A 27261-nucleotide genomic window follows, 5' to 3' on the forward strand; every position below is an offset into this window, starting at 1 on the left:
TAAATTTCCCCCACCTCACTCTCTTCCCAACATGTAGGTCCCTCTCTTGTGATTCTTAAATTTATTTATTTGTACACTCCCTTTTTTTTTGTTCTTTTTTTTTTTTTTTTAATCCTCACCTGAGGATTTTCCCATTGATTTTTAGAGAAAGAGGAGAGGAGAGAAAGAGGTAGGGAAGGAGGGAGGGAGGGAGGGAGGGAGGGAGGGAGGGAGAGGGAGAGAGAGAGGGAGAGAGAGAGAGAGAGAGGGGAAAACATTGATGTGAGAGACACACATCAATCAGTTTCCTCCCACATGTACCCTGACCTGTCCAGATCGAACCTGTAACCCAGGTACATGTCATTGACTGGGAATCAAACCTATGATCCACTCTAACCACTGAACAAACCGACCAGGGCTTTCTTTTCTTTTTTTTTTAATTGATGGGTCCTTCTTTGACTCTTATAATGCAAAGTCTATTTTGTTTGATATAAATACTGCTACCTCAGCTTTTTTTGTTTTCATTTTTGTTTGCATGAAATATCTTTTTTCGTCCCTTTACTTTCAGTCTGTGTGCCTTTAGATTTGAAGTGAGTCTCTTTTAGGCAGTATATGAGTCTTGTTTTATTTTATTCTATGGTTTTAATCTTTATTGTTGAAAGTATTACATATGTCCCTTTTTTCCCCCCATGGACCTCCTCCATCCCAGCCCCGCCCCCCGCATCCAGGCCCTCACCACCCCCCTGTCTGCATCCAGAAGTTATGTGTATATGCATGCAAAATCTTTAGTTGATTACCTCCCACCCCCCCACCCCCCACATGTACTTGGGCAACTAATTTTTTAAAAAGGAGCTAAAAACATATAATGGAGAAAAGAAAGGCTCTTCCATTAATGGTGCTGGGAAAACTGGAAAGCTGTATGCAAAAGACTGAAACTAGATTGCTACTTGTTATCATATACAAAAATAACTAACTCAAAATGGACCAAAGACCTAAATATAAGACCTGAAATAATAAATTACATAGAAGAAAACATAGGTACTAAACTTATGGACCTTGGTCTTAGGAAGGATTTTATTTGTCCTCAAAGGCAAAGGAAGCAAAAGTAAAATTAAATAAATGGGACTATATCAAACTAAAAACCTGTGCAGCAGAAGAAACCAGGAGAGAAACAAAAAGGCAGTCAACCAGATGGGAGGTGATATCTGCACCTCCGATGAGACCTTAATACCCAAAATATATAAAGAGCTTAGGCAACTGAACATGAAAAACAAAACAACCCCATTTAAAAATGAGCAGAGGACCTGAACAGACACTTCTTCCAAGAAGCCAACCAGGCATTTTAAGACAAAGTTAAACAGCCCTGGCAGGAGTGGTTCAGTTGGTTGAGCGTCATCCTGTGTACCAAAGGATTGCCAGTTCGTTCCCAGTTGGGGCACATACCCAGGTTGCAGGTAGAATCCCCTATTGTGGTGTGTATGGGAGGCAGCTGATTGATGTTTTTCTCTCTCCAACTCGCCCTCTCCTTTCCTCTCTGTAAAATCAATAAAACATATTTTTAAAAAAATAAAGTTAGCCCTAACTGGTTTAGCTTAGTGGATAGAGTGTCTGCCTGTGGACTGAAGGGTCCCAGGTTCGATTCCAGTCAAGGGCATGTACCTTGGTTGTGGGCACATCCCCAGTAGGGGGTGTGCAAGAGGCAGCTGATCGATGTTTCTCTCTCATTGATGTTTCTAACTCTCTATCCCTCTCCCTTCCTCTCTGTAAAAAATGAATAAAATATATTTAAAAAAAATAAAGTTATATATATATATGCCAGCAATTTCACTCCTAGGTATTGACACAAGAGAAATGGAAACATGTCCTTGCAAAGATTTATATACAGATGTTCATAGCAGATTTATTTATAGTAGGCAAAAACTGAAAACAACCCAGTCGCCTAAAGATAAGTGAGTGGCCAGTAAAGTTACTTATAACCACATAATCAAAAACCACTCAGCAATAAAAATAAACAAATTACTGATAGACACAACATGGATGGCTCTCAAAAGCATTATGCTAAGTGAATAAGGCAGAAAAGAGTACATGCTGTATGGTTTCATTTAAATTAAATTCTAGAAAAAGCATATATAGAAAGCAGATCAGTGGTGGCCTAGGGCTGGGAGTTGGGGACTATCTGAAAAGGGCACACGGGAGCTTTTGGGGACATTATAATCTTTTATACATTGATTGTGATAGTGCTTACATAGTATATGTATTTGTTAAAACACATTGAAATATATACTTAAAAGTGAACACTTTATAATATGTAAATTACACCTCAGAAAAGCTGAATACTAACAGTCTTTTTCATTAAGATCATCACTTACCCTTCAGTGATCAGTCTGCAGTATTTAACACTCTCCTTTCTAAAATACTTGTCGGATTGCCTCCTCCATCTCTGACAGTTTGGGTTTCCTTTGTTAGTGTCTCTTTCTCGTCACACTCATTGGATATAATCACTTCCCAATAACACCATGTGACTTTCTAAGAGGCCACCTGCCCTCATGGTTTCTATTTCACTACTGAGAACGCTCACATGTCTGTCCTTAACACTGACATCCCTCCAGAAACCAGCAGCTGGATTATTCTACGAGTAAACTCCGCATCTTCTAAGTTGATTCTACATCCCTATATTAGGCACCCAAGTTCATGATCTCATCCCTGGTCCTCTTCCTTTCTTGCTGGAGCTTCCCACATCTCTGTATCAGCGTAACTCCTGAGACCAGCTGGTTCTCTTTCGAAATGCTCCTTGCATCTTTCTACTACCAAATGTCCATACTGTTGTAACACCCTCTTTGTCTCCATCCACATTTTTTTTCTCCTTGCTACATTGCACTGCTAGAGTAATCTTCATAAAATATTAGGTTTAGCTAAATTTTCTGCTCAATACTCTTCTTTGTAACCCTCTGCTTTTGCCTATATGAACAACATCCTAACATTCAAATGTCAAATATCAGAAGTGTAGCCCCAACCTGCCTTTTCCTTAATTTCCTCAATATCCAGTAAAATAAATGAGCTCATTACTTCCATGCTTTTGCCAGTGGCTTGCCCCAGCCTTGAATGTTTCTCCCTCTCTAGCTATTCAATTTCTACCTATTTTCCAAAGCCATATCTTTTGCTCTAGATGAGTGACCTCTCCTAATTGGAGCCAGCCGGCACTGTTCATTTCCTGCCTGGCATTGCTTTTTATTTTTTTATTTTTAAAATATGTTTTTATTTATTATTTTAGAGAGAGAGTAAGGGAGAGGGATAGAGAGATAGAAACATCGATGAGAAACTTCATCAATCAGCTGCCTCCTGCATGCCCCCACTGGGGATCGAGCCTAAAACCCAGGCATGTGCCCTGACTGGGAATCGAACCAGTGACCTAATGGTTCCTGGGTTGACGTTCAACCACTTAGCCACACTGGTCTGGCTGCTTTTTTTTTTTTTTACTAGTATTCTTCAAACAGTGTTTGTTTGAGAGGCAGCCAGGCATGTTTAAGAGCTTTGGAAACTAACTTCTCTGTGATTCACTTGGTTTAAAGGAGCATAGTAAATAAAATATCTCATAATGTTGTGAAAAATAAGTGAGATTATATATTAAAGACTTTAGTGTAATACCTGGCATATAGTCATGATCAAATACAGCTACATTATTATAATTGTTATTTTTTTATTAAACACTGAGATAAGTTTATTAGAATTCCTGCCCTTCAGGGATTTTAATATCTAAAAATATATTAATCTTTTCATCTGGATTTTAAAATATATGTACTTTAATTTATTTTTAGAGAGAGAGGAAGGAGAGGGATAGAGAGATAGAAACATCAATGACAGCTAAACATTACTGATGGGCTGCCTCCTGCACTACCCGCACTGGGGATTGAGCTCATAACCCAGGTGTGTGCCCTGACTTGGAATTGAACCAGTGACCCTCAATCACGGAGACACACTGGCCTGGCTCATCTGGATTTTTGAGAATCTGGATTTAATAAGTAACTTTAAAAAAAAAAAAAGTTGTGTGTTTTTTTTTTATATATATTTTATTGATTTTCTTACAGAGAGGATGGGAGAGGGATAGAGAGTCAGAAACATCGATGAGAGAGAAACATGGATCAGCTGCCTCCTGCATGCCCCCCACTGGGGATGTGCCTGCAACCAAGGTACATGCCCTTGACCGGGAATCAAACCTGGGACCCTTGAGTCCGCAGGCCGACACTCTATCCACTGAGCCAAACCGGTTAGGGCTAATAAGTAACTTTTATAAGAGGTATCTGTTTGACATTATTATGACATGGGCCACCAGCAGGATTGAACTAGGAGTTATAGTGACAGAAGATGTGCTATCAGTTTAGCTTGTACTCTTTAAATTATTCAGAAATATAGCAAGTCTGGAAAACAAGTCTGTCGATGCAATATTTCAGGAATGTTTTTTATGATTTGAAAATTAATTGTATTTTATTTTCTGTAATAATCTTTTAACATTCAGTGTAGCAAGACATTGTGTGTTGTTGTTTTTTTCCATTAAAATTTAATCTATTTAGGATCAGGAGCTCCGTTGTCTGTTCTAGATGGATTTCTTGAAGAATCCTCCAAACTGCAGTCACATTCACAAGAACGAATTTTTCCTGTACCATCTCAGGATCCAGCAGTCAACCCAAATCCATCCAACTTATTTCCCAAGGAGACACTAAAAAGAGGTAATTAGGGATAAAGATTTCCAATCGAAAGAGGGATATAGACAAGAATGAAAATCCCTATGATTACCAAAATGGCACTTTTTAACTTGTTTGAAGTTGATTATTTATCTATCATTTTGCCTAAGTGCCTTCATATGAGGCTAGGGCTCTGAAATTCAACACTTTCAATAAACAAGGATTTATATTTAGCTCAGAAAAGTAGCCAACTACAGACCTGTGATTTTCTAACAATGATTCTTTATTTTTAGAATATTTATAGATTTTGTTTCACATTCAGGAAGATCTGAATACTTTAAAAATCCTTTTATTTGGTTGTGACTTCATTTGAAAACAGTGTAGACTAACCTTAAGAATCTTTGAGATCTCCTCTTTGGAGACCATCGATATGGAGCAACCTATTGCTTGCCAGATTATAACCTCTCTCATATATTAGATTACAATACTCTCCCTGCTACATTAGTATGCCTGAGCTTCGTACGTTTTTCCTTTATATCTAATCATCTATTCTTTTAATGTATCTTCAGACGCATCAAAATGTCTGGGTTCATCAGTTTTTCTGCATCCTACCCCTGATAGTGTTTCCCAAACTCCTACCACCATCTTCATGGAGACCATACGCTTCTTGATGAAGGTCAATGCTGTACAGGTCAGAATATTTGGAAAACAGAAAGTTAATGGAAAGATTTTAATGAGCTACCTATTCGATTCATAATGATCTTTGCAGGCTTAAATGTGTATGACACAAAAATCAAATATGCTTTTGAGACCTCACTGCAAGACTGCTCCCTGTAGAATCCCAGCAGAGCAAACTCAGACTCTTGAGTCATATGTAGACTGATTTCACTTTATTATGAGGATTCATTGTGTGAGTGTTGAGGGTTCACGGGCACCTCAGCATACCCTTTTTCCCTTTCAGGTTCTGAACCAACTGGAACAGATACACAGTGCTAAATGGGGGATAAAAATATTTAAAATTTTTATTGGTAAAATTGAACTGGCCCTAGCCGGTTGCTCAGTGGTTAGAGCGTTGGCCCTCGGACTGAAGGGTCAAGGGTTCTATTCCAATCAAGGGCTCAATCTCTGCCCTGGTTGGGGCATGTGCAGGAAGCAACCATAATCAATGTGTCTCTCTCACATGAATGTTTCTTTCTCTCATCAATGTTTCTCTTCCTGTCTCTCCCCTCCCTTCCACTCTCACTAAAAGTCAATGGAAAAAATATCCTCAGGTGAGGATTAACAAAGAAACAAACAAAAAAACTGAGCTGGAGATATGACTAGTTCAAGATTTGACTTACCCATGCTGTCACCAGTGGAACAGCTAGAGAATGGCAGCCTCCTCCCACAGAAGACCATCCCCAAAGGTCTATCTACCACATGGGAAACAAGAAATAGATCCATGAAGCAAGCAGTAGGGGAGAGTGAGAGCAAGATTCAGAAGCCAAAGAGTTGGCCTGATCCTGCAGTGTGCGTGCTCCACTGGAATATGGGCAAGCTTAAAAAAGGGCAAGAATGTTGGCTCAGTGGGAGTGGGCCACACTCAACTTTCCCAATAGAGAAACAGGCTTTCTCCCTGCCACCCATGTCAAAGAGCCAGAATGCAGGTGGAGCCTCCCCTCATTACTTCCTAAGATGGTAGAAGTACTAGTGGAAGTTTCTATATTATACTAGGTGTACTAGTTAATAATGCGGATTTTTTTAATAGATGGAGTACACATATGTTGATATATATGCGATTTGATATGTATGCTATTTTGTTGTATTGACAGCAAGCTTCAAAGCTTCATATGTCAAATTTGCTGAAGGTGTTAACATCATAGATTTTTAAAAATATATATTTTTATTGATTATTTTAGAGAGGAAGGGAGAGGGATAGAAAGTTAGAAACATCAATGAAAGAGAAACATCAATCAGCTGCTTCCTGCACACTCTCTACTGGGGATGTGCCCTCAACCAAGGTACATGCCCTTGACTGGAATCTAACCTGGGACCCTTCAGTCTGCAGGCTGACTATCTACTGAGCCAAACTAGTTAGGGCCATAGATATTTTTACACTTAAAAATGTCGAATGTTGTGCCAAAAAAAGAGCATTTGCGGGAAGTTTTAATTCATTACTTTATTTTGAAGAAAAAGTTATTGTATACTTTGGGAAGCTTATGGTTAACATGATCCATCTTAAGATACTTGTGAACACTGGTTTAAACACTTTGAAAGTGATGATTTTGATGTGAAGGACAAAGAGCGTCCAGGTCAACGGAAAAAGTTTGAAGACCAACAATTACAAGCATTATTGGATGAAGATTCATGTCAAACTCAAAAACAAACTTGCAAAAAGTTTCAATGTTGCTCAACAAACAATTTCTGATCGTTTACAAGCAATGGGAAAGATTTTAAAGGAAGGAAAATGGGTGCCACATCAACTGAATGAAAGGCAAATGGAAAACCGAAATCAGTAAAATGTTACTTCAACGGCACGAAAGAAAGTCTTTTACATAGAATTGTGACTGGCAATGAAAAGTGGATTCATTTTGAGAATCCCAAATGCACAAAATCATGGGTTGATCCAGGTCAACCATCAACGTCAACTGAAAGGCCAAATTGCTTCTGAAAAAAGACAATGCTCTGCGTTTGGTGGGATCAGGAAGGTGTGGTGTATTATGAGCTTCTAAAACCAGGTGAAACCGTTAATACTGATCGCTGCCGACAACAACTACAGTGGGGCCTTGACTTACGAGTGTCCCGACTAACGAGTTTTTTGAGATACCAGCTGTCTCTCGGCCGATTTTTTGCATTGAGTTGATAGAGTAATTTGAGTTAACGAGCTCCTTAAGAAGCTCAGTCTTGGAACGAATTAAACTTGTAAGTCAAGGCCCCACTGTAATCAATTTGAACCACGCTTTTATCATGAAATGACCAGAATGTGCCAGAAGACACGGCAAAGTAATTTTGCTTCATGATAATGCACCATCACACACTTCAAAACCGGTTAAAAACACATTAAAAGATCTTGCCAGGGAAGTATTAACCCACCCTCTGTATCCACCAGACCTTGCTCCTTCAGATTACCACTTGTTCCGATCGATGGCACATGCACTTTCTGAGCAGCACTTCAAAACGTACGAAGAAGTGGAAAATTGGGTCACTGAATGGTTTGCGTCAAAACAAGAAAAGTTCTATTGGAACGGTATCCACAAATTACCTAAAGATGGGGGAAATGTGTAGCGAGCCATGGATATTATTGAATAAAGCACTTTTGATGTTTCTCTTGAAATTATCGTGTCGTCTTTGATTACAAAATCCGCATTATTAACTGGTACAACTACTAGACTGAGATAGGAGCAAAGGGGAGAGAAAAGAAGGGTTTCCCCCTCTGTTTAGCCAGTCAATGTGATTTTGTCAAATTTGCAGGCCTTGTATAGTACTAAAAATAAAGAACAGCTCTAAGTAAAAACTTATGAACATAACAAATGTTTGAGAGTGTGCCAGAAACAGACACACTGTTTCCAATATCCTAAGTCTAGAATTTTAGAAAGGGAGGTTTTGCCTCACTTTAAATTTCCTTACAATTACAGCTGCCTGAAAATGTTACCTCATGAATAAATGTAAATGAAGTGTCTTCGTCCGTTGCATAACAGATTACAAGTTAAAACCCATCTAGTATGACTAGCATTGTATAATATTGTGATTATTCACTTGAAAAAGTCTACATTTGTGACTAAGTGAATAACTGGTAATGGAACCATGATGTGCTGAATGTTTATAATTCACCTCTAACCTTTTGAAATAGATAATCATTTCATTCTGTAATATGTTCCTTATTATTATCAGAAACAGAACCTTTGACCATACGAGCTATGGAACTGACATAGTGCAGCCATTTACATGTCCCTTATAATCTGATTTTTTGCAGTATGTGCACAGAGTCCTTGCACATGAGCTGTTATGTCCTCAAGGAGGCCCCAGCTGTGAGTATTACTTGGTGCTGGCTCAGACACACCTTCTCAAGAAGGACTTTGTCAAGGTAGAGGAATGCCTTCAACAAGCAGCCCAGATGGACTACCTGGTAATAACTTTTGCTAGAGCCTCTTGACTTTAGTTTGGGCAAGGGGTCAGCAGGCTTTCTTAGAGGTGGTGTTGCTATATCACAGGTAGATTTCTGGTTACACGAGAGAGGTGGGGTCATCATTTGTCAGTTAACTCATCTATTTCCTTCCATTTGTTTTTCTTAAGCACTCATGAGTTTTGCAAAGGGCAGAGAAAAGATAAGGAAGGACAGCTCATTCGCAGATAGTTTATCTATTCAAGTTTTTTTGGACTTTTGTTTTTCTCATTGTGAACCCTACCATTGTATGCTTCACTGTTTTTCTTAATATTTACCCCAAAGACAAAAATAGCTTTGAAGAATGCAAGATAGAAGTGAGAGGGCAGACTAGAAGAATCTCTTTTAGTGCAACTGAAGGGGGCCCTCTTTCTAACTGTGCTAGAAAAAGAAAACAGATGTAACCTACATTTAAATGTTAGACAAAGCTCATTAATGTACTTTTAAATGCCACCTCATCCCATGTATGACTTGTTCTTTCCTTTTTCAGAACCCTAACGTCTGGGGTCTAAAGGGCCATCTCTATTTTCTGAGAGGAGATCATGCTGAGGCCAAGGCATGCTATGAGAGAACCATTAGTTTTGTAGTGGATGCTTCTGAGATGCACTTCATCTTCCTGCGACTGGGGCACATCTATCTGGAAGAGAAAGAGGTGAGGGATAGAGGAAGGGGAGTAACCATGTAAATCGGGTCATGGTCTGGGACCTGACTAGTCAAGTGTTAACATCCCTGTGGACTAAAAATAGTAACATGATGGTGGCGCTTTTACATCGAAAGGTAAAGTAGCTTGCCCAACATCAGATAACCAGCAATTACTAGGAACAGGATTTAAACAAGGCAGTCTCATACTAGTCTGTGGTTTTAACCATTACGACACTAAAGTTATAAAGAACTCAATAAATTTGCGAGCTGGAAGGGGTTAATTGGGGGTGTGGGGGAGGACCTATGTAATACTTTCAACAATAAAGATGAAAAAACTCAATAAATTTTATTTTAGCTATTTTTCTTTGTTAGCAGTAGTGGAAATATTCTCATCTTGCTTTAACTAATGGAAAGTGTTATGGGCTTTAAAATAAATCCTCCAAACTTTCTCCTCAACACAAAGGATTATATTTAATTCAGCTAAGGCTAACCCCGTTTCACAGGGTACTCTGACTTGACTCTTTAGTAATTCATATCCATATTTTAGGAAATACCCAAAGCTTTCTAAAAGAAATGTTCTTTTATGGAAAATTTCAAATACACACAAAGTAAAAAGATTAGTAGAATGAGCCAACGTGGACTCATCATCCCATTTCAACAATTATCAACATTCTCCCAAAGGCCTTTTGATTCTGTGCTTTTGTTTTTACTTTATTCCATCTTCCCCCTGACCCCACTCCCACCCCCCGAATACCTAGTTTTCTTTATATTTAAAATTAAACAACAGCAACAAGAAGTTACAATGCCTTATAATTTAAGTAGGAAAGCTCACATAGGTTTAAAAGGGAAAAATTACAGTGAAGTAAATAATAGAAAGCTTTCTGATGTCATTGCAAGCTGCATCTTCACAGAACTGCTGACTTATGCAGTCACTAGGCAAGGAGTTCATAGGCTATTTGCTGAGGCTCAGCTATAGTTCCATATCTCACACTGAAGATACAGAACAAAAAGTGGTCCTTTGGGGCCTATTACTTTTTTTAAAATTTTTTTTAGTTTTTCTAAATGTCTCCTGTACTACCGAAAGCTTCTAAGATGTTTTATAATAAGGGAGCAGACTCTCAGAATAATGAGGCTCTACCAAGTAAAAGCCTTAGTTCAGGGATTCTGTATCTATCATCCCGCCACATGATGTCACTTTTAAGCAAAAAGGGGTAATCCATAACATCTAGGTGGAATTCTGGTAATCACTGTGATCACCCAGAATTTTCTGTGTAACTCCTTGCCTCAACTCTTAAAGAGACTATAAATGTTTTTGGAACTGCTTTCACAGCAAAGTTTGCCCTTTAATTTAGTCTTTCCTTCTCCTCTCACCAGTCTTCTTGTAATATTTCCCTGAAAATAGACATAAAATACAATCCAAGCCCAGAATAGCCAGTACTACATTGAAAGAGAAGAACAAAGGTAGAGGACAGACCCCCTACCTGACTACAAGACACACTATAAACTAGAACAATAATCAAGACAGGGTGGTAAAAGTGAAAGAATAGGCAAACAGATCAATGGAACAGAAGAGAGAGCCTGGAAATAGACTCACATAAATATAGTCAACTGATCTTTGACAAAGGAACAAAGGCAATACAATTGAGCAAAGAAAATCTTTTCAACAAATGGTGGTGGAACAACTGGATACCCATATGCAAAAAAATAAGTCTAGACACAAGACCTGATACCTTCAAAATTAACTCAGAATGAATCATAGAATAAATGTAAAATGCAAAACTATAAAACTCCTAGAAGATGATATAGAAGAAAACCTATATGATATTGGGAATAGTTGTGACTTTTTAGGTACAACACCAAGGGCATGAGCCATGAAAAAAACATTTTAAGTTAGACTTCATTGAAATGAAAAACTTAAGCTCTGCAAAAGACAATATGAAGAGAATGAGAGGACAAACCACAAACTGGGAGAAAAATACCTGCAAAAGACATATTTGATAAAGGACTGTTATCTAAAATATACAAAGAAGTCTTAAAACTCAATGATAAGAAAATAACCTGATTTAAAAATGGGTGAAAGATCTTAAAGGTACCTCACCAAAGATATGTAGATGACAAATAAGCATATGAAAAGATGCTCCACATAATATGTCATCAGGGAAATGCAAATTAAAAAGATGAAATACCACTACACACCCAAATCTGGCCAAAATCTAGAACACCGACAACATCAAACACTGACAAGAATGTAGAGCAACAGGAACTCTGATTTGTTGCTGGTGGGAATGCAAAATGGTACAGCCACTTTGGATGACAATTAGGTGATATTTTACAAAACTAAGAATATTCTTACCATACCTTGCAACGATTGTTCTCCTAAATATTTACCCAAAGGAATTGAGAACTTATATCCACACAAAATCTGCAAAAAGGTGTTTATGGTAGCTTGATTCATAATGGGAAAAACTTGGAAGCAACAGACGACATCCTTCAGTAGGTGAATAGATAAATAATCTGTGGTACATCCAGACGATGGAATACTACTACTTAGCGCTAGAAGGAAATAAGCTATCCAGCCATGAAAAAATACAAAGGAACCTTAAATGCATATTACTAAGTGAAAGGAACCAATCTGAGAAGTCTACATACTACATGATTCTAACTGTATCACATTCTGAAAAGGGCAAACCTATAGAGAGAGTAAAGAGATCAGTGGTTTCCAGGAGTTGGAGAAGGGGAGTGATGATGAGGTGGAGCACGGAGATGTTTAGGGCAGAAAAAATACTCTAATGAGGGATATACATATGTCATTACACATGTGTTCAAACCCATAGAATGTACACCACCAAGGGCGAACCCTAAGGTGAAGTATGGACTTTGGGTGATGATGAAGTGTCAATGTAGGTTTGTCAGTTGTAACAAATGTACCAGTCTGCTGGGGGATGTTGGTAGTGGGGGAGGCTAAAGTAAAACTAGTTTTACTTTTAACTGGTTCATATATTGGGCCACCACACAGGATTTAGATGGCCAATTACCCTTTGTCCCTCCACTAGATCATATATAAGGGGAATCTCTGAGCTTTCAATTTTGCTGTGAACCTAAAACTTCCCCCTCCCAATTAAGTTTTAAGAAAAACATATAACTTCATTGGAATTAGATTGGTCTGGAGATCAACTGCAGAAGCACCGTAATTATCATAGCCATGCAGTGTTTGATGCTTCTACAAGAACAATAGTTTAGGGGTGCTTTCTTTCTACAGTATGAAAAGGCAAAGAAAACCTACCTGCAAGCCTGTAAGAGATCACCTTCATGCCTTACCTGGCTGGGACTGGGAATTGCCTGTTATCGGGTAAGAGGGTGAGGGCTTGACACTAACCCTGTGCATAGAGCTGACCTTGATTCCTTGTTCTTTCAAGGATGACAGTGAAATGCCAATCAGGGCAGTTTTCTCTAATGCAAAATTGCTCTTCAAAGCAGTTTAGTAAACTGAAGGTCAATCTGAAGTAGAAAAATACCACAAAAACCGGAACTAGGAAGCTATATAATAAAAATTTCATGTTATTTCATAAAGAAGCTCATAATCTATATATATAAAAGCCTAAGTGACTGTTATAACCGAATGACCAGAACGACCGGTCAACCAGTCGCTGCGATGCACACTGATCACCAGGGGGCAGATGCTCAATGCAGGAACTGCCCCCTGGTGGTCAGTGCACTCCCACAACCAACCTCCCGTGACCCTCCCTTCCCCCCCAGCCTGGCCGGCCCCCCCATCAGTCCCAATCAGGGGGCCAGCCAGCCAACCTCCCATGGTCCCTCCTCCTGGCTAGCCAACCTCCCGGGGTCCCTGCCCCCTGCCCCCTGCTGGCCGGACCCTGATAGGCCTCGATTGCTGGCCAGGCTGAGGGACCCCACCCATGCATGAATTCGTGCACTGGGCCTCTAGTTTTATAATATCTATAAGAAAAAAAGTAATATGGGATATAAAGAATCTATTTAATTAAAGAAATTGGTTGATATTTATTAAGTTCTGTGCCTTTCCATATGCAGAAGTAGCTGCTACAGCTTCGGGTAGGCCTTTGCACTCTTTGCTCTACCACCCCTGAAACTCCAGAGCTACCCTTCTTTCCTTCGCTCTAATGCAGTGGTTCTCAACCTATGGGTCGCGACCATCGGAAAACACATATAGCATATCAGTATTTACATTACGATTCATAACAGTAGCAAAATTACAGTTATGAAGTAGCAACGAAAACAATTTTATGGTTGGGGTTCACCACAACATGAGGAACTGTATTAAAGGGTTGCAGCATTAGGAAGGTTGAGAACCACTGCTTAATGTTTGAAAGAGGTTAGACTAACTGGTAATATGATCTGGTCTCTGCCAAATCCTTTAGTCTTCCACTTTCTCTCCCCTCTCCCCTCTCCTCTTCCTCTCTCTCTCTCTCTCTCTCTCTCTCTTTCTCTCCCCCCCCCCCACACACAGGTATATTTAAGAGTTTTCTGAGATGCCATTATTTTTGCATTTATATATAGTATTCCTTTTACCTGGAATGCCTTTCTTCACCTTGTACAGTTAACAAACTCCTATTTATCTTTCAAGATTTTCTTTAGCAATGTTTCTTCTGAGAGTATCCTTTATTCTCAGAATAGAATTATTACTATTTTCCTTTGTCCCTCCACTAGAAAATATAAGTGCTTTTATTATTAGTAATGTTTATTCTGTACTGGAACTATTTATGTGTTTGAGTTTTTCCCACCTCCTCTTTCCCTCCTGTAGTGAACTGTTTGTATTCCCAGTATCTAACATGCTGCCTGACAGAGAGTAAATCCTTAGGACATATATGTTGAATAAATAATGAATCAGTATTTCAGAGACATTTAAAATGTAGGCCAAGGTATAGGATTTGCTGAAAGATCATTCTTCATATTGTCTTGGGCCTAGGAATCCATTATTTTCTGAAGCAGAAACTATGAAGAACTATTTTATTGGGGAAAGGAGTATCTATTCTTTCCTTGGCTGGCCTTTTGGAAGATTTTACAAAGCAAATTCACAGTTTTAGGAAGCAAAAATTATATCCATGTAGCCAGAGCTCAGGAAGCACCCTAGAGTCACTGAGTATTGTATTGATTGTTCAAGACTGTGGTGTTAATAACTAATTTCAGGGGAAAGGAATCTTTCTGAATGATAGTATTTTGACAGGACTTTTACCTTAAGAAAGGGATGTAGAATGTAAAGGGGAAAACTACAACTGTATCTGATAGCCCATTGTGTATGGGGAAATCACTGAATGATGCACACACAACAGTAAATACTTCTGGTTTCCCAACCCTGCCGCCAAAGCTCCACGGTTCATGGATGCCCTGCTGGGACTGCTGTAGAGAAAAGAGGAAGAAAGCCTAGAAAGCAGGCTTCAGATTCCCCTACCTGGCTTTTTAAGCAGAGCAGTTTTACTTTTAACTGGTTTATATATTGGGCCACCACACAGGATTTTGTTTGAAGAAAAAGTTCTGTTGCTTAAAAAAAAAAAAGTTGAAAGCCATTGGTATAGGCCATGTACACCAATGTTATTTGGACATAGTATTTTCAGCTAAGCTGACTCAGCTGACTTAAGTAAAAACTATATTGACTTGCCCTAGTTGGTTTGGCTCAGTGGATAGAACGTCGGCCTGCAGACTGAAAGGTCCCAGGTTCGATTCCAGTCAAGGGCATGTACCTTGGTTGCGGGCACATCCCCAGTAGGGGGTGTGCAAGAGGCAGCTGATGGATGTTTCTCTCTCATCGATGTTTCTAACTCTCTATTCCTCTCCCTTCCTCTCTGTAAAAAATCAATAAAAAATATATTTAAAAAACCAAAACTAGCCCTAACCGGTTTGGCTCAGTGGATAGAGCATCGGCCTGTGGGCTCAAGCGTCCCAGGTTCGATTCCAGTCAAGGGCGTGTACCTTGGTTGCGGGCACATCCCCAGTGTGGGGTGTGCAGGAGGCAGCTGGTCGGTGTTTCTCTCTCATCGATGTTTCTAACTTTCTATCCCTCTCCCTTCCTCTCTGTAAAAAATCAATAAAATATTTAAAAAAACAAAAAAACAAAACTATATTGACTTAAGAACTCATACATCTTTTTTTGTCAAGCTGGAGGAGATCTCGGAGGCAGAGGATGCTCTCTCTGAAGCCAATGCATTGAACAACAACAATGCTGAAGTATGGGCATATCTGGCCCTGGTCAGCCTGAAAGTGAGTGCTTGCTATCCTTTTACAATGCCCTCTTAGGCAAAGAGATAAGGAACTAAATAAAAGAAGAGATAATTGGGATGGCCATTAATGCATGACAGTTGAGGTTTGATGAGCTTCAGATTTGATCCTTATGTGAATGACAAAGGAGAGGCCAAGTCTGGGAAGCATTTACTTGAAGTGTGCTTAAAAATTATATACTCAGGTATGTTTGTCTGGAAAGGAGATTCTAAAAATGGAAGTGGGCCATGTGGACTTGGTGGTCATGGGTGAGCAGGAGTAGGGTGGGCCAGGGATGACTCCTGGGCAAGGATTCTGGGTGGGGGAAGCTCCCTGTAGCACTTTCAAGCTACTCCACAGGCCCAGCACAGTGTGGCCTGCCTAGGGTTGGGGTTGGGACACTGAATGGGGAGCTGTGCAAGGGCAGTGGCTGTCAGTGCAGTTGGACAGCAGATTAGACTTGGGGGCAGTGAGCCTTTCTCCTTTTCCCTGCTGGGTATCTCTCCCCACCTGTCTGTGCTCTCATGTTTAGGAGCTCAAGCCTGGGACAATAGTATGTATTACTCGTATAGTCATCCAGTTATGCTCTGGATCTACAAAAAGTTCCTGGAGCCATACATATACCCTCTGATTGCCTTCGTTGTAAGTTATGTATGTCCTAGAAAACCTAGATAAGAATCCAATGATAAAAATAAAGGCAAACTAGGCCATTAGGGTGTAGATAAATATGGACTACCAACAAAAGGACCAACAGATACCTCTGATAGACTACATGATTGACTCAAAGATTCCATTGTTTTAAAAATGAACCTGATACTGTGATTCATCTTCTTTGTAATTGTCTCTGACTTTGTTTTATTTGAGACCAGAATTCAGGATAGATAGTTTAGCTATTTACCTGATACTAATCAGGAAATACATGGTATTTTTATTTTAAATGTATTTAACAACCTCATTCCTGAGTTCCTTTTTCATTACTATAGTTTTCATTTCAAAAAAATAAGTTTTTAAAAATGGGAGTGATGCCTGGCTGGCTGCTCAGTGATTGAGTGTCGACCCATGAACCAGGAGGTCATGGGTTTGATTTCCGGCCTGGGTTGTGGGCTCAATCCCCATTAGAGGGCGTGCAGGAGGCAGCTGGCCAGTGATTCTCTCTCATCATTGATGTTTCTACCTCTCTCTGCCTTTCCCTTCTTCTCTGAAATCAATAAAAACATTTTTTAAAGTTAACCTTCTTTAAAAGATGGAAGTGATATTATATCAGAATGTAAACAAAGTCAAGAACAGTGCAGAAGTTCTACTAGTCTTTTTGAACCATTCCTTCATATTGAACTGCTGGCTGAGGTGTTTATCCTTGATATAGATGGAAAATTTGGGAGGAGTATTGTGCAAGTTTGTGATAGCTGCTTTACCTATAGAAAATAACTCTCCCAAAATTAAATAACTTGCTTAAATGACTTACACATCGGTCTAAAGTCAAATTTGGAATGAGATTGTCCCTCAGTTTTTCTATTAGCCAATATGACACCAAACTGATAGGGAATATTTTGATTGTAAGAGAAATGAACAAAAGAAAAATTACTGGATCTTCTTCCTGAATATCAACATGACAATACCTGTATTCTTACCCCAGCTCTGTCACAATTGGCTGTGAAATCCTGGGCGAGTCACTTAAACTCACTGGGCCTCAGTTTTTTTATCTTTATTATTTTATTTGTTTAAAAATATATTTTTTATTTATTTCAGAGAGGGAGAGAGATAGAAACATCAATGATGAGACTCACTGACTGTCTGCCTCATGCACACCCCACACAGGGGACTGAACCTGCAACCCAGGCATGTGCCCTGACCGGAAATCGAACCCTGATCTCCTGGTTGATAGGTCAGTGCTCAACCACTGAACTATACTGGCCAGGCAGTTTCTTCATCTTTAAACTAAACGTGTCAAAATGGAAGATTTTAATACATTTCTTGCAAAAACTGATAGATCAAATAGGAAAAAATTAAAGGTATGTGAGATTTCAATAAAACAACAGGGTGCCCTGGCCAGGTGGCTCAGTTGGTTGGAGCATTGTCCCATACACACAAAAAAAGGTTGCAGCTTGGATTCCCAGTCAGAGCACATACCTAGGTTGCACACATACCTATGTTGGGAGTTCAATCAATGTTTCTGTTTCTCATTTCCTCCCTCTAAAAAAAGCATACCCTCAGATGAGGATGAGAAAAAAGGGGGGGGGGCAGTTAACAATGTTGAGCTCAAACAACATAGAACTCTGCACCCAACAATTAGAGAATGCATATTCTTTTCAATCACAAATGAATTAATTATTCATATGCTAGACCACAATGACAGATTCAACAAATGCATGTAGATCACACTGCAATAAAATTATAAAGCAACAATGAAAAGATAGGCCAAAAGACTCATACATTTGTAAACTTAAAACATGTTTGTAATTAATTCATGAGTCAAAGAGTAAATCATGATACTGTCTTGTGGTAGGTAGAATTCTGAAGATGATCTCTCAAGATTATTACATAAAATACTAATATAGGTACTGCTGTGAAGGGAAGTCAGAGAGACTCAAAGCCCAAGAAAGATTCAACACACAATTGCTGCCTTAAAGATGGAGAGGAACCATCAAGGAATGTGGATGGCCTCCAGAAGCTGAAAGCATTCCCTGCTCACAGCCAGTAAGGCAATGGGACCTCCATCCTGCAAGTACAAGGAACTGAATTCTGCCGAAAACCTGAATGAGGTTGCGAGTAGATTCCACATAAGAACCCACCCCGACTGACACCTTGATTTTGGCCTCATGAGACCCTAAGCAGAGAACCGGTTGAGCCATGCCAGACTTCTAACTAGTGGAAATTATGAGATGATAAGTGGCTATTGTTTTAAGCCACTTAATTTGTGGTAATTTGTTACACGGCTGTAGAAAAATAATGCAGGCCTTTCAGTAGGTTTTTATAATAATGTCTCCCATTTAATTATACTTTCATGTACACCCCTTTGTAATGTAATGCCATTTTTCCCATCAAGAAGTAATGTCTCCTCATTCTCCACTTCCTGGAATTTGAGCTGCACTTGTGAATTACTTTGATCAGTAGAATATGATGGAAGTGACATTGTGTAAGTTCTCAGAGACTAGGCCTTTAAAGATCCTGTAGCTACTACTCTTGCTCTCTTGAAACCCTGGGACCACATGCTGTGAAGAAACCCAATTTAGCCTATAGGAGGCTCAAAGTCCACCTGGAGGATAACTGAAGCACCCTGGTTAACAGCCAACTTCACTCTTTGAGTGAGATCTTAGCCCCCCAGCCCTTAACCAAATTGTCAGATGTCTACAACTGCATGAATGAACCCAGGAAAATCAGCAGAATGGTCCAGATAGCCCAAAGAATTTTGAGGAATACACAATTTAATATATTGTGTATTAAACCATTAAGTTTTGAGATGGCTTGTTACACTTCAATAGATAATTGAAATGGGACTGAATAAAAACAAAGCTATTATATGTTAGAAATATGGAATTAAAGCAATATGGAGAGGGTAATTTATAGCCTTAAATACATATTTTAGAAAAGAGAACTGAAATATCAATGGATTAAGCAGTTAAATCAAGAAATTAGCCCTAGCCCTAGCTGGTTTGGCTCAGTAGATAGTCGGCCTGGGGACTGAAGGGTCCTGGGTTCAATTCCAGTCAAGGGCACATATCTGGGTTGCAGGCTCAATCCTCAGTAGGGGGCATGCAGGAGGCAGCCAATCAATGATTCTCATCATTGATGTTTCTATCTCTCTTTCCCTTCCTCTCTGAAATCAATAAAAAAATTTTTTTTAAAGAAAAAGGAAATTAGCCCTAGCCAGTTTGGCTCAGTGTTGGTTGCAGGCTTGATCCCTGGCCCTCATTAGGGCATGTGTGGTAGGTAACCAATCTGTGTGTCTCTCACATCGATGTTTCTGTCTCTCCCTCCCTTTCAATCTCTCTAAAAAAAAAAAAAAATCAATGGAAATTGGACTAGATCGGAGTCCTCAAACTACAGCTCGCGGGCCACATGCAAATACAAATATTGTATTTGTTCCCATTTTGGTTTTTTACTTCAAAATAAGATATGTGCAGTGTGCATAGGAATTTGTTCATAGTTTTTTTTAAACTATAGTCCGGCCCTCCAACGGTCTGAGGGACAGTGAACTGGCCCCCTGTTTAAAAAGTTTGAGGACCCCTGGACTAGATAATTCTCTAAGTTCCATTCTAGCCTGAGCATTCATATTTATGTATTTAAGCTTTCCCAAGTGACTTTCCATACTCTAATTTGTTATGCACAAACTTGTGAAGTATAATAGTGAATTCATGTTATTCTCATTTAATTCCTTCATGTAAGAATAACTGGGAGTAGTGTTCTCATCTCATATCCAGATCTGCATGGAAGTAATTCCAGTATCTGCTTTTTCTAATGCACAGAGACAAGATAAAGTTTAAAACTTAGACTCTGGTGCCAAACTAAGTTATCTTAAAATCTGGCTCCTCCACTTATTAGCTTCATAATCTGCAAGTTATTTATCCTCTCTGTGCCCAGATTTTTCTATCTGTAAACTGGGAATTATAAATAGTTATCTCCTAAGGTTGTTTTGAGGATCAAGATGAAAGTATGTAAAGCACTTAAAACAATGTAAACAATTGAACCACAAAGTAAACACTGTATGTGTTCTTATTAACTGGATGGCTTCAATCATGAGAGGAACAAATGACTCATGGTGCTTTCAGAAAAAAAAAAAATGAAAGGCCAAGTTACCTTTAAGATTTTGAAATAAAAAAAGGGATGTGTATCTTATATGTGCTTTTTCCTACCACTTTTCATTTTCCTGCTTCACTTGTGAATTCACAGTTTCCTAACTAAGAAGGTATGGACTCCTCTGCTTCAAGTAGAAGTTTTTGGTAATGGACTTTGCCATCATCATGTTTTGGGATATCATTGTCACCAGATGCTCCTCTTTTTTTCAGGCTGGACGGCAACTGGAAGCTGAGCAAGCCTACAAGTACACGATGAAGGTATGATATGCAGATGCCTCTTGCTGTTTGTCTGCACTGTACTGAGGTTAAGAAACTGAGAAGAAGGTACTAGTTTAACTCAGAACTTTTTAGCATTTTATGATGTGAATATTTTTCTAGAAGCTTTTCTTGCCATCTTTCCCATCATCATAGGGCTTCTGGGTTTGTAGGAATAACCCACATATTACATGGGGGGTGGGGGGGTCTCTTTTTTTTTTCTTGGTAGTAAAGCAAGCAAGAATTTATGGACTGCAGCAAAAACACACTTAGAATAGTGAAACAAAGAGGGGCATAGAAGAAGCAACCAGAGGGCCTAGGCTGGGCTGCCTTGGCTCACTGGGAAGTCAGAGAAAAGGGGGCCTTAGAGACAAGTTCAGGGAGTTAGCCCAGGACAGGCTTCTGCTGCTCATTGCTCCCCTGGTTGCAAGTCTCCTGTGGTCCCCTTGAAGTTTAGGAGATACATGCCTATGGGTGAAGGAAGGGAGGAAGGGGATGGTATGGGCATGCTCCCTGGAGGGAGAGTGCCCCATGGGGGATATTTTTTTTTATTTCTTTAGAGAATATGGGTTAATGGAAAGATAGTTGGCCAGGGATTCAGTAGACCTGAATTATGGTTCTAGTTTTGCCATTAACATATTGTGTTAACCTCTCTGGGCCTCATTTCCTCATGTGTAAAATGAAGGTATTGGTCTAGCTAGGGGTCAACAAATTTTCCCTGTAAATGGCAAAATAGGAAATATTTTAAGCTTAGTGGGCCAAACAGTCTCTGTTGAAACTAGTACACTCTGACTTGTAGTGAAAAAGCAGCCATAAACAATTCATAAACAAATGAACATGGGTGTGCTTCAAATGAAACTTTTAAAAATTTTATTGATTTCAGAGAGGAAGGGAGAGGGAGAAAGGGATAGAAATGATGAGAGAGAATCACTGACCAGCTGCCTCCTGCACGCCCCCTACTGGGAATCGAGCCCACAACCTGGGCATGTGCCCTTGACCGGAATCCAGCCTGGTACCCTTCAGTCTGCAGGCTGTCACTCTCTCCACTGAACCAAACCGGCTAGGGCTCAAATAAAACTTTATTTACAAAAACAGGAAGCGTGCTAGATTTGGCTCGTGAGCAGTGGTCTGCCAACTCCCATCACATGAATTGTAAGCCACCTGAAAGACTTAAACCAATGAGGAGTTTTCTTTTTCTCATCTAAGGCAGAGCTCAGAGCTGGTGTCACAGCCCCACAGCGACCACCCGAGACCCACCCGCTTTCCGCCTTTCTGCTCCAGCAACCACAGCACACAGTGCCCATCCCTCAGAGTGGAAAACAGCCAATACAGCTCCACCCACCATATCCATGTTTCAGGCACAATAAAAAACCAAATGGAAGGAAAGGACAAAGGTGTCATGCTGGTTATTTCACCTCCTTTTAATGAGCAATGATTTCAATTTGCATTTCAGTGGCCAATTTGATCATAAACACTTCCCTTGCAAGGGAAGCAGGAAATGTAGCTTTTTAGCTGGCTGCATTGCTACCCTGAAAAGTAATGAAGACTTTTTTAGTAAAGAAAGGAGATAGTGGGTAGGCAACTAGATGTCTCTACTACACATCTAGATTCTAAAATTAAATTCAGATCTATGTCTTTGATTCCTTTCTGTCACTTGCCAAATAGGAATAGTATATATTAGTCAAGGTGTATTGGGTGATGTGAACCTTTTCAAAATAAACTTTATTAAAGTTCTTTTACAAAGAATGCAAACTGTGAATGTTCATACCACTTGATGAATTTTCATAGAGTGAAAATATCCATGTAACCAGCACAATGTTCTGAGGTCTTTTAATGGAATTAACATGAAATAGGGAAATACAGCCAAATTCCATCCCAAGGAACTGTGTTCTTTAGCTATGAACCTAGAAATTAGGGGTCTCGCCCTAACGGGTTTGGCTCAGTGGATAGAACGTCGGCCTGCCGACTGAAGGGTCTCAGGTTTGATTCCAGTCAAGGGCATGTACCTTGGTTGCGGGCACATCCCCGGTAGGGGGTGTGCAGGAGGCAGCTGATTGATGTTTCTCTCTATTCCTCTCTTCCTCTCTGTAAAAAACCCATTAAAAAAAAAAAAGAGAGAGAGAGAGAAAAGAAATTAGGGGTCTCCACATAGGTATATCAGATATGACATGTGTCCCCTTCCTTCCTCCATTACAGCTAAAATTGAAAGATGAGAGACTGATTGCAGAGATCCACATGTTACAGGAGACTGTTGGCTTTGGAAATCCATCTTTCTGACTCCTTCCAGCTGAAGAATTTTCTGTATGGGACTGTGAGCTTTTTCCTTCCCAGAGAAATTAAATCCTGGATGTTTTACTGTATGAGACCTGGGAATAAAGACAAGAGAATCTCTGCCACAAACAGAAACCCATTCATTTATTTCCACTGCTATCTTACTGGGTTATCAAATGCTACTGGTTGGTCTTACTTGTTGACTGTCAACTGGATGACAATAAAAAATGAAAATAAGAGATTCAAAATTCATCAGTGTGATTCTGGATTTAAGGCATACTGGAGTATATATAAGAATATAATTATATGTAATTAAGGCATAATGGGTTCATTATGAGGGTTTCTGATGAAAGCTAATCAGGATAACTCTTGTAGGAAGTCAACTGCTAAGGTCCCTGGCCAGGTGTACCTAATGGCACTTGGGAATGAAGGCACCCGTTTCTAAGGTGGAACTAAAGGGAGAAAGCTATTCGGGCCGCTGTATTAGGGCAAGATTATTAGTTGTGGGCAGGACCTTTGGATCCAACGGTGAACAGCGACTCTAAATAGGGAAGTCTTTGCTGAAGGCGGAGGTACTCCCTCTAACCACCTTCTCACAGATGCAAACCTCGCAAAGGAGGTAATTATTCTCGGGCTAAAGATGACCAAGGACGCACACTGCACCCCTGTTCTGGACCACTCACTGCACAGCAAAACCAGGAAAAAGGCCCCCCTCCTTTATTTTTTGGAGAAGGTTCAGAGACTAGGAGGGAAGGTGAGAGGCATACAGTAAACACAGAAGGGTAAACTGTGCGCTCATGCAGAGTCCTTTTCTAGTCCGGTGTCACCCACCGTGCCCCACCGGGCTGGGACTGCAGCGCCCTTTCATCTCCGCGTTTCCGGCTGCGCCTGGGCGCGAGCAGGTGCCCCCGGAACGCCGGCTGCAGGAGGGACTGGCGGGCCCTGCGGCGCCTGCCCCGGCCGCTCCCGGCTCCTCCGAGCCTCCTCGGCCCCGGATGACTCGCGCAGCACGGCCATCCCCGCAGCCGCTGGAGTGAGGACACGGAGTCCACCGTGTTGCATCACGGGAACTGTGGGGGCGGAAAGGGCTGGGCGAGTGGACCGTTCACTTCCGCCGCCGAGGCGCACAGGCTTCGCTCGGGGCGCCGGCAGCCCGCGGTTTCGCAGCGTGGGCCCTGCCCGTCCGTCCTCCGCCCCGCCAGAGGCGGTAACGGGGTCCTTGCGGGCGGCGGGCCGCTCGGGCCGCACCATGGTCCAGCTCAGTGAGTGGCGGCCCCGGGAGGCCTGCTGGCGGGCGCGGGCGCCGCGGGGCGGGCAGGACCCGGTGCAGCGGGCGTCCTAGGGGAGCTGGAGGCCGTCCGAGCCGGGAATGGCCTCAGGGCCTTACGTTGGGTTCTCCCCCCGCCCCCCGCCCCCCGCCCCCAGCCCGATTTTCTCCTTGAATCCCCCTGACACCGTGTGACAGTGTAGCATCTTATACAGTGGGGCCTTGACTTACGAGTGTCCCGACTAACGAGTTTTTTGAGATACCAGCTGTCTCTCGGCGGATTTTTTGCATCGAGTTGATAGAGCAATTTGAGTTAACGAGCTCCTTAACGAGCTCGGTCTCGGAACGAATTAAACTCGTAAGTCAAGGCCCCACTGTATATGGATGAGGCAGCTGCGGAGCCAGTGGGTGGCAGGCAGGCCCGCGCTGGGCGGGCGGGGGAGGACGTTGCCTCTGGCCCGAGTGCATGGGAAGGTTTCACAAAGAAGCTGTTTTCTAAGCCGGGCGGCCCGAGTTGAGTAGAAGGAAGGGCTTTCACTGGAGGAAGAGGATTGTCTCCTGTACCTGGTTTTGCCCATTTTGTGCCGTGACCACTTGCTTCTCCACAGCTGCTGTCCTCCGCAAGGCCTACCATGGAGGCCGCCTGACCATCCGTCTCGCCCTGGGCGGCTGCACCAACCGGCCTTTCTACCGCATCGTGGCCGCGCACAACAAGTTCCCCAGGGATGGCCGCTTCGTGGAGCAGCTGGGCTCCTACGACCCGCTGCCCAACACCCACGGAGAGAAGCTGGTGTCGCTCAACCTGGAGCGGATCCGGCATTGGCTCGGCTGCGGCGCCCACCTCTCCCAACCCGTGGAAAAGCTTCTGGGTAACGTGGCTCTACCAGGGGTGGGCACACTTTTGGACTCGAGGGCCACAATGGGTTCTTAAACTGGGCCGGAGGGTTTGTGTGAACTAATATAAATTCAACGTAAACATCATTACACGAAAGGGTACGGCCTTTTTTTTTTTTTAGTTTTATTCATTTCAAACGGGCGGATCCGGCCCGCGGGCCGTAGTTTGCCCACGCTGCAGAGATTTTCCATTGAAGTGCATTACAGGGGGATGAGAACTCAGAATGATTCCCATTACCCTTGGGCTGCTGGGGCTTGATGAGAGGTGAAGGGGCTTGTGATCGCATTGCCATTTTGAATCTGGTGACTTCCGTGGGACTCCTTTATGAGGCTGAGATTTTATTCTAAAAGTGGGAACTGTGTGTCTTGAAGGGCTGTCAGCTCATCTTTCTCAGGTAAGGAAACTCGTGTTAGGACGGAGATAACACCGATTGTCTCCTTGCAGTCAGGAGCAGGTGGAAGAGGTGAGGAGCATGTTTGAAATCCGTGCTCTGGGTCAGGTCGCTGTTAGACGGAGATCCTGTGAGGCTGCATGGCCAGGGAAACACTGGCTTGTCCTGTGTGGTAATGAGCGCAAACCCTGTTGTTTTCAGGCCTTGCTGGTTTTTTCCCTCTGCATCCCATGCTAATCACAAACGCTGAGAGGCTTCGGCGGAAACGGGCGCGTGAGATCCTCTTGGCATCTCAGAAAACAGAGGCAGAGGCTGCGGAAGCGGAAGCCAGCTGACGCCAGTGAGCACAGCAGCAAGAACAAGGTCACCGTCCTCCTCAGACACCTGTGCAGCCTTCTCTTGCTCGATGTAGAGGTCAATAAACGGCGTTTTCCGTGTCATCCATGTTCTGGCCTGAGCGGGTCCAGGGAGAGGTTTGCTCTTGTGTGACACGGGGCTGCTGATTCACCTTCTCAGCCTTCGCCGGGGAGACACTGGCTGTGGAGTGGGTTGGGCAGCTTTACAGTCTGCTGCCTTCCACAACTTCCGTTTCTGAGTCCCCAACCAACGTGGCCATGGCCCCAGTTTAATCTTGGCAGAGCTAAGATTTAGACTGCAGTCTGCCTGCCTGGGGTGGGGGAATAAGCAGGGATGAGGGACTTTTCAGATGTCTACTTAAAACGTCGGAGATAGAATCAGGCTTAGGGATCATGTGCCAAAAAACCCCCCACAAAATATTACTTTATCTGCTCCACCCTAATTAACCTCGGGATTCTTCATCCACAAGCATGGATTAGATGGTTTTAGTGCCCATGCTAGATAATGAAGATTTCAAATTCTGGCACAAGGCTAGGATGTAGGAGACTTATAGAGGAGATTCTTAAGCCCCAAGAATATACCAACTAATATTATCCTCTGGATTTTATATTCTGAGAACAACTAACAGCCACCTCAAATTGTGGGGTTGTGTCTCCCCAGGATTGTTACTGGTTGGCCTCCACTTGCTTTGAGGAGGATATGTGGAAGGCAGGGCAAACAAAGGAATTGACTGTCCCTGGGTTTGATCTTGGACATGGGAAAGAAATGATTTGAAAATGATAGGAACTCTGGAAGTTTAAAAGATACCCTGGAGAGTTTGGTGGGAGAAGCTTTAATTGATAGTGCAGGAGAGAATGTGATTTTGAAAAGTATTGATCAGTGGGGGGAACTACTGTGAAATGGGTTAAGGTATTTATTTTTACTAGTAGCTACTGAGTTTGTCACCTCATGTGTCTACTTTGTGCCCTTGTCTGTCCTTTGTCTAAGATCTATACCCATATTTCCTGTGGGAGCGTATCTGCTCCCTGATTTCCAGTTTTCTCTAGCCCTAGCCTTGCTTTGGATCTCCAGGCCCCTATTTATCACCATGTCTGGATGATTGCCTCAGCCTATCTTGATACCACCTTCAAATCTAAAATACTCAAAATTCATCTGTGCACTTTATTTTTTTAAATATATTCTGTTGACTTTTTACAGAGAGAAAGGGAGAGGGATAAAGAGTTAGAAACATCGATGACATCGATCAGCCACCTCCTGCACATCTCCCACTGGGGATGTGCCCGCAACCCAGGTACATGCCCCTGACCGGAACCGAACCCGGGACCCTTCAGTCCGCAAGCCGACGCTCTATCCACTGAGC

At 41.7% G+C, this 27261-nt stretch overlaps 2 protein-coding genes across 2 annotated transcripts in view; both read left to right on the forward strand.

Moving 5' to 3' along the window:
- The window catches only part of CFAP70 (cilia and flagella associated protein 70), a 100223-nt gene extending 76981 nt beyond the window's left edge, over window positions 1-23242 (forward strand). Inside the window, 8 exon segments of the mRNA XM_081105253.1 lie at window positions 4548-4703; window positions 5228-5349; window positions 8611-8763; window positions 9290-9451; window positions 12701-12790; window positions 15574-15675; window positions 20676-20723; window positions 22917-23242. Of these exon segments, the coding sequence (XP_080961379.1) occupies window positions 4548-4703; window positions 5228-5349; window positions 8611-8763; window positions 9290-9451; window positions 12701-12790; window positions 15574-15675; window positions 20676-20723; window positions 22917-22997 (914 nt within the window). The 3' untranslated portion in view covers window positions 22998-23242.
- Window positions 23243-23717: 475 nt separating this feature from the next.
- On the forward strand, window positions 23718-25984 carry MRPS16 (mitochondrial ribosomal protein S16). Its single transcript, XM_081104562.1, has 3 exons — window positions 23718-24253; window positions 24867-25127; window positions 25746-25984. Exons 1-3 carry the CDS (start codon window positions 24241-24243, stop codon window positions 25877-25879), a joined length of 408 nt encoding a protein of 135 aa, XP_080960688.1. The 5' UTR covers window positions 23718-24240; the 3' UTR covers window positions 25880-25984.
- The last annotated feature ends 1277 nt before the right edge of the window (window positions 25985-27261 follow it).

This window comes from Myotis nattereri, assembly GCF_964212035.1.
Source record: "Myotis nattereri genome assembly, chromosome: 13".
Lineage (NCBI taxonomy): Eukaryota > Metazoa > Chordata > Mammalia > Chiroptera > Vespertilionidae > Myotis > Myotis nattereri.

Bases quoted from the DNA above. Each gene is read 5' to 3' on its own strand.
- MRPS16 (XM_081104562.1), top strand. The intron at 25,128-25,745 runs GTAACGTGGCTC...TGTTGTTTTCAG, and splicing joins ACCCGTGGAAAAGCTTCTGG to GCCTTGCTGGTTTTTTCCCT.